This window comes from Gobio gobio, assembly GCF_949357685.1.
Source record: "Gobio gobio genome assembly, chromosome: 2".
In the NCBI taxonomy this organism is placed as follows: domain Eukaryota; kingdom Metazoa; phylum Chordata; class Actinopteri; order Cypriniformes; family Gobionidae; genus Gobio; species Gobio gobio.
The window spans coordinates 69,203,427-69,211,518 of record NC_137098.1 but is presented as its reverse complement, the minus strand read 5'-3'; the positions used below and the strand labels follow the sequence as shown (position 1 = coordinate 69,211,518).

Below are 8,092 nucleotides of genomic sequence, written 5' to 3'. Positions count from 1 at the left end.
GAGAGAGAGTGATCATATTGAGTTTCACCCTTATGATATGCTATGTTAAAACATATTTTTGTCTCTTTTACTTACTTAGTTTCATCCCCCGATCACTTACTTGTGGCACTGGTGTGGACCCTCTGCTTATATACAACTCTGTTGGAATGCGGAAGCCGTCACATTGTCTGCACATCCGCTACCCCTTTACCTTCAATTTAACCTGACCTCAGCATTAAATTAATCATATCCAATTTGGACATACAAAGGGCAACGTCGGTATTTCCCCTGCCGGAGGGCTGATCAATTCCAGATCGTCAAAGGACAATGGACAACACATCTCATAACAATAACCCATTCATAACCCATAACTCAAGGTCAAAGGTTGATGCCTAGGGGTGGGGGCCCAGGGTCAGTGGTCAAAAACTTCAAAGACAAAGGTCAAGGGGTCACCATCAATCATTATTTTTGACATTCGGTGTAGAATACTTACTACTGATGTTATTATTTCAGTGGATAATGAGAGTCCAACAACCTTTACTAACATTATAAATGAACTTCAGGGGAATAAAAGCACTTTAATGTCTTTATCTCGTCTCCTCCTCAACACCAGGAGTCTCAGCTCTCAGAAGAGGAAAGGGCAAAAAAAAAAAGAAGAAAAATCCCCCTTATTTCCCAAAAATAAAAAATGGACGCATCTTTCTCTTCATCTTTTTTATTATTATTGTCAAACCCTCTCTCCTCTCAATAGTCAGCCTCACTCCTTCATCTCTGGATCCTCAAGCGGAGGGTTTCTGAAGGCTCTCAGTGACCAGTATCACCGTCTTCACTAATGAACTCAACCCTCATCATCAGATCATTAGTGGGTTGTTCGGGTCACACAGAACCAGATAAAAAGTGACCCAACACAGAGAAACACAAACATTTATTACATTTAACATGGATGTAATACGAGTTTTACAGTCCAGCAATGACATCAAAACAGTTGTTTAGTTATTAAAGTTAAAATATAAATTGGGAATGTTCATAGGTGAATTTTTTGTTTTGTTTATTAAGGTCCATATTCATATTACTGATACTGACACAGACGTCAATATGCAAATAAGGGGAAAGAGTTGGACAAAAACACAGATCTAGAGGAAGTAAAATATGATATAGGGGTTTTCAGAGAAATAAACAAATGATGTGATGCCCTGAGGGATGAGAGCAGATATAATAATCACGTAGTTTAAAGCTGCAGACAGAAACATCAGACTCAGGACAGAAACACACAACCTCTAAAGTAAGAACAACTCACATGTTCATTCTTCAGACACAATTAGACTTTGAGATGTTAATATTGTCTGAATGATTGTGTGTTTCATTCATGCTGCTGTTCAGAAACTGAAACTGTCATATTTTACTCCAAAATGAATCTGTGAATGTTTGATGTCTGAGTTTTTCAATGTTTCTTCCTCAGAAATGGACCAAACTCTATATTTCGTTCTTCTTCTCATTGGTGAGTGTGTTTGTTGTTTTATTTATGGTTTATAGTTTCATCAGGTTTGACCCTGTTATGAGAAGCAGCAAACCAAACCCTCTCTTTCACAGCTCTCTGCTCCGTATCTGAATGTGTTCAGCGTCAGTATCACTTTATAAACGTGAACAAGACCTGGACTGAAGCTCAGAGATACTGCAGAGAGAATTACACAGATCTGGCCACCGTTGACAACATGAACGACATGAATGAGCTGAAGAAGAGTGTGAATGATGGAGGTGTTCTGTTTGTCTGGATTGGGCTGCAGAAGACGGGTGTTGATAAATGGCAGTGGTCTTCAGGTGATCCTGCGCTCGAGCTGAACTGGGGATCTGGACAACCTGATGGCAGAGACGAGTGTGCTTTTATGAGAAATGGAAAATGTTATGATTATTCATGTAGTAACAGCCTGACTTTCATCTGCAGTTCATCTAACAACAGTAAGTGCAGCTGCATACAATGACAACAAACATTAATTTATTAAAAGATGAACCATATACTGTACAATGAATTGATTATGCAATACTAAATGCTTGTACTGTTTAATGTGGTCATAAACAGAGGAACGATTTCAACTTTTGTATGTTGATCTTTTTGTTGTTGATAACTGTAATAACCTACCATTAGACAGCCTAGAGAAAAAAATCAGCAAAAAAACTATAAATTCAAAATAAAGACACAAAACATTGTTGTATCAGCAAAGAAATCCTGAAGATATTGAGAATATTCAGTATATCATCAGCTGTAGAATCAGTCTCTGAATGACACGTGTTTCTGATGCTCCATCGCTGCTCTTATTCACATCCAAACCATAAATCAGTGTAAGAATAATGAACAAACTGACTCTGAATCTGTTTCCATGTGTTTTTCTTAAAGTGAGCACAGGACTCGTCTTTGTCAATCAGATGAAGAACTGGAGAGACGCTCAGAGTTACTGCAGACAGAATCACATTGATCTGGTCAGTGTGAGGAACCAGAATGAGAGTCAACAGATTCAGAAGTTCATTAGTGATAGTCTCATATCTAATGATGTCTGGATCGGCCTGTTCAGAGACTCATGGCAGTGGTCAGATCAGAGGAACTCCTCATTCAGAGACTGGCATCCTACTCAACCTAATAATGCTGGAGGTGTTGAAAACTGTACAGTGATCAAACCGAAGGCTCTGGGACAATGGCATGATTTCTCTTGCAACAACCGATATCCTTTTGTGTGTCATGAAGGTGAGCAGATCTTCTCAAAACACACACAATTCATCCATCACCTCCAGATATCTTAAAGGGGTCATGAACTGACTTTTTAAAAATGTTTATACTATTGTCTGAGGTCAACGTATTGCGTTTGCGTGGTTTTTACATTCAAAATCATCATAATGAATAAGTAATAGGCTATTTTCTGGCCTGGTTTTGAGGCTCTCTCAAGACACGCTCAGTTTTGATGCGCGTGCTGCACTGTAGACTTTGAAATTAAACGCCCATGGCTAGGATTGGTTAAGATTTGCATATTTAATGAGCTTCTGCTCCCCTGTCAGTGACAGCGTGTGGCAACCGGCAACCGGAATGAATCTCCCAGCCACAGCCAGGACTCGCAAAATGTCTTTATCAAACAAACACAATGATTCATCTCTCATCCACCCGCGATTGATTGGAATGTTATTTTTTATTAACGTTACGTGGCCCGCCCGATCGATGAATATAACAGCGGACTGTACACACACACATGTGCGCCCTTCAAATATCAAGTCAAGAGACTGAACAATGCACATCAAGATGATGTAGATGATGAAGTAATGAACCAAGAACACCACAAATAAAGGATTCTCCAGCCTCTGGCAGAGTACTAAGGTATGTTCAGTTAGACATGTGTTATAATTTTATTCGCCCACCCAGTGACGCCAATTATGTAATAATTTCACTTTTGCCCATCCAGGGATGCCAATTATGTAGTGATTTTACTTTTGTCCATTCAAGGACGGTAAGTAAGGTAGTGATTGGTACCCATGTAACCACTGACATTGTGAATTTTGGATCACACCTCACTTAAGGTGTGGTTATGAGTACATCAGACGTCTCCCTCTCTTAGTGTGGGACACTAGTCAAGGTCTTTTACCTTGGCCCTATGAGAACACTCCAAACAGGAGCTGTTCAATCATTTTAGATTGAATGTAAAGTGGGGAGAGTTGGTCAGATGATTTATCTGAAAGATTGGAGATATTTCTAACTTGTAGAGCATCTTCTGTATTTTCAGCACAAGTAAGACACAATTGTAATAAAATAGATTTTATTAATCAATTTAATTCATTAATTCATTAAACAAGAATAACTAACACAACTACTAAATGAATACAATGAATGATAAAGGAATAAAGTGCATATGATTCCTAAAATACATGTGATTAAGTTGAGTGTGGCTATGGAAGAGTTGCGTTATCTTATGGAGAGATAAACTGTTGTTTCTCTGAAACTAAGTTGAAGAACCTTATTATGCATCAAACAAATAAACGAAAGATTATTTGTTGTTAACTAGCATCAGTTAAATTACCTCTAATGTAAATTAGAAAATCATATACTAATATACAACAATGCCAAGGTTTCTGGAAAGAGGTTTGGTTAAGTGATAATTACGTTCCACTTGGTTGAGTAAGCAGTGCGATGGAGGTGACTTCTTCCACTGGTTGTGCTGGGTGACAATGCAGTGGGAAAGGAGCTGAAATCCGTTTCAACAGCCTTGAACACGAAGATCTGTGGGATGCTGATCTCCTGGAGCACCAAAGGGTCCTAAAATCTGGAACACCCAGATGAGGCCCTGAAGTAGGTGCAGAAGGTCCTTAATCTGGAACACGCAGACAAAGGAACCTCGAAGTGAAGGTTTGCTCTCCTGAGCTTAACCTTGTTGCAAATGTCTCTGTGTGTCTTCTGACTCTGTGGGTCAGACACTCGGGACTTGGTCAATCCGCTTCTGTCTCTCTGGCATGGAGACTCGGGACGTGCTGTAGTCGTCTTGCTGGACTAAAACTCTGAACATAGTGGTTGTTAATGTCTCTTTCCTCACAGGCTGGAGGCTCAGAATGTGGTCGTATCTGTTGCTGCCTCACAAGCTGTAGACTCGGATCCTCTTATATTTTGCTGTCTCTCTGGATTAACCAGAGGCTCAGAACTTGGTGATCTGTTTCAGCCTCATCCTTGCAGGACACAGAACTCAGAACAAGGAGTGTCTGTTGAAAGGGTACCTTTATCCCTTTCCGATGAGGAGGAGATTGCAATTTGGAGCTTCTTTGTTCCAGCGTTGCGATTGGCTGCTGGCATTAGAAGGGGGCACACTGTGTGGCCCACCCTTCTTTCCCCTGTGGAACTCATTTGCATACTGTACATAGTTAGAAGCCGTTAAAGTGTCTTTAAAGTTTACCAATGCATTTGTCACTTTCCAAACCACCATCAGAATACCATTGGCAATATTCTAAACAATTAGAAACCAAACATGATGGAAAAAGATTGAACTGTTCATTAATTTGTTCATTAACAGCTGAATCTGTGTAAGATGTTGCATTACAAATAGCTGTCACTGAGAATACTTATTTCTCTGAATAAGTATGAAATGGATGGGTGTAGTTTAACAGTCTTAAAGTTTCCAAACATAGTTATGAATGGATTAGGATGGATCATTGTGGTCTTTCTTTCACCGACTACTGCTAAGGTCCTGTGGAATTTTTATGGCAGTCAGGCCCGGACATTAGGGAATAGTATCAGGTTGGGGTGAAGGGTAGAAACCGCATGTGGACCAATGAGAAGTCCTGTCCTTCCTGGGCTTGGTACCAGAGGTGGTCTTCTTGGCCTCTAAGAGGTGTCTGGCTGTTGTCCTAGCATCTTTATCTGATGGCGTTGGACAGTTTGTTTGTGTTAGTCCACCAAGATCCAATCAAAATGTAGCAAACCCTTGTCCACTGTAAGCAGAGAGGGACCCAGCCATAAACTGGGCCCTGGAATGTGCTGTCCACTACACATGTACATATAAGCAATACTATCTATAACAATGCAATATATCACATATATATATATATATATATATATATATATATATATATATATATATATATATATATATATATAAAAATGCTTTACTGTTTTACATTAGTGTTGCTTCATTCGTTCAATCTCATCCTGTCTGCAAATCCAGTCTCTTGTTTACAAACGACTCCATGGTTAAATAAACATACGTGCAATGTCATCCCCACGTGAGCTGGATATTCATTAAAAATAAAGTTCATCCATGCATTCATAATATTGGAATTCGAATTAAACTTATGTGGTATGTTTACTGCTTAGAAATTCAATTCTGTTTAGCTGTCTGCTGCTCTTAGCTGTCATGTTAGTGGCATGAGTCGGTGGGCGGGGCCACAGAATCAGGCGATGTTCTTTTTCTGTTGAGGCGGTGCATCAGCACACGCTGACGTCAAGGTGTGGCATATTCTGAAATCGATCGTTTACTGGGTCTGGTGTCAATAAAAGCTTTTCTTTGACTAACAAGGAAGTTTTCAGCTCTGAAACGTACAGGATATTCTTATATTACCATGACCTTTTATATATCAAAATCTCAAGGGAAAGTTGATTTCTTAGTTCATCACCCCTTTAAAGTTCACGCTACATGTCTGACATGACAGAATCTTCCACAGTGTTTGTTCTGCATGTTGTTTTTGATCAGTCTCTCTCTAGTTTTTGCTTGTGGTTTGTTTTGTGTCCAGATAAACTGATTCTGATCAAAGAGAACCGGACGTGGTCTGAAGCTCTGAGATACTGCAGACAGAATCATGTGGATCTGGTCTCGGTTCATTCAGAAGAGATGCAGCGTCGTGTGATGAATGTGGTTAAAGGGGCGTCTACTGCGGAGGTGTGGCTGGGTTTACACAACTACTGCATCATGAACATGTGGATCTGGCTGAGCGGAGAGATCGTGTGCTATCAGAACTGGGCTCCAGGGAACGTAACGACACCGGAAAACTGCAGCCTCGAGAAGAGAAAAGGAGCAGTTCAGTCTGGAGGAGATCAGCGCTGGATCAGCCTTCCTGAAAGCCACAAACTCAACTTCATCTGCACAAATGATGAGTGAAAACATTTGAATGTTTGAGTTTTCATTATTCATTTTTTGTACTTACTTTAATATATTTGATTTATCTTTTTTAATTTCTGTTTTTCACTAATATTAACTGTAGTAATAACTGGTTGAATGTGATTGTGAGCAGCAGCTCTTAAGAATAATATTATTTGTGTCATAATAAAATATATTTTTTTTTTAGAAAGGCAGAAGTGAAGTGATGTATCAATAAACTGTCAATTAAATGTAACACAAATTTTTAATGTGTTTGTTTGATATTTAGTTTTGCTAATTATGATGTCACTTACAAAACATGCAAATTTTAGCTTCCATCAAATAAATTAGTTTTATTTGATTAGTCGATTCAATTAAAGGGGCCCTGCCACACAAAACCATTTTTAGTTGTATTTTTTTAAATATGTTGGGTCCATATGTGTTTGTGTTATGTCGTGAATGTGAACATGAACTGCTCCCTCCTCTGTCAGCTCTAGCCACTGAAAAAAAATAAGCGGAGAAATCAGGCCAATTACACATCAGCTGGTCAGTCTGATGTGGTGTTGCCTGAGCTCATTAATATTCATGAGCTCGCCCAGTTGAGACCACGCCCACAGAATTTTTTCTAGCTCAGTGACAGTTTTCGTATACAGCAAGGATGGCTGAACGTCAACGGGCTTGTGCGCTATGCACAAATAGAAATCGCTGGGTGAAGGATGCTGATAGCCAGGATCTCATTGGCTAGCTGTTAGCCAATCAGAGTCAAGCAGCTTAGCTCATTGAATATTAATGAGAACTGGTGCAAATCGAGCCGAGTCTTCCTACTGGCTTTCTATACCACACTAGAATGGCTTACCAGACATTACCACAAAAGTAATGAAATACGTGTGGCTTGGCACCTTTAAAGATTTGATTCTGATTTTTTTTTAAGTGCATTCATAGAATTATTGAAATGCTTCCATTAATGAGTCTTAACTATATTCCTTTAAGAGGGTGTGTTGAGTTTTCTCAACCTTTTGTCATATCTGATGCCCTTGGTGAGGCACTGGTGTTTTCTTACGTTTATCTAAGCCTTATTTTTGTTTGATTAAGTTTGCATGGTGACAGACATTAAATAGCAAACAATGCTGGCGTTCTATATTTATTCTATGTTCCATTTTCCACTTTAAATTCTATTTTATGCTTTAACTTTGACATTTCTAATGTTGTATCACTCTAATTATGTTGATTAAATATATTAAAACAAAGATAATTATTTTTGAACTACTAAGTCTGAATATTTTTCAATTTTTTAAGTCTTTGTTTTCATTCATACTCAAAGCCGGAGGCTGCGCTTGTGCAGATCCACAAGTGAGACTCATACGGTCATAAAGATTTATTTTTCTTTTCACTTCTTTTCATGTTCCCAACACTCGTCCAACACACTTTTAACTGGATGTTCATCATGATCCAATATGCCATTGTTCATTCCAATCTACGGACAGATACAGGGCCAGATTTACTAAACAGGGCAAATT

General features: G+C 39.0%; 1 protein-coding gene across 1 annotated transcript; it reads left to right on the top strand.

Moving 5' to 3' along the window:
- Positions 1 to 1,217: 1,217 nt before the first annotated feature.
- Positions 1,218 to 7,842, top strand: LOC307142241 (C-type mannose receptor 2-like). Its single transcript, XM_079842933.1, has 5 exons — positions 1,218 to 1,261; positions 1,439 to 1,477; positions 1,570 to 1,935; positions 2,372 to 2,716; positions 6,232 to 7,842. The coding sequence occupies exons 2-5, from the start codon at positions 1,441 to 1,443 to the stop codon at positions 6,594 to 6,596; spliced, it is 1,113 nt and encodes a 370-aa protein (XP_079699059.1). The 5' UTR covers positions 1,218 to 1,261; positions 1,439 to 1,440; the 3' UTR covers positions 6,597 to 7,842.
- The last annotated feature ends 250 nt before the right edge of the window (positions 7,843 to 8,092 follow it).

Coding starts and splice junctions, on each gene's coding strand:
- LOC307142241 (XM_079842933.1), top strand. CDS start 1,441: ATGGACCAAACTCTATATTTCGTTCTTCTTCTCATTG. Junction 1,936..2,371: donor CTGCAGTTCATCTAACAACA/GTAAGTGCAGCT, acceptor TTTTTCTTAAAG/TGAGCACAGGACTCGTCTTT. Junction 2,717..6,231: donor TCCTTTTGTGTGTCATGAAG/GTGAGCAGATCT, acceptor TTTTGTGTCCAG/ATAAACTGATTCTGATCAAA.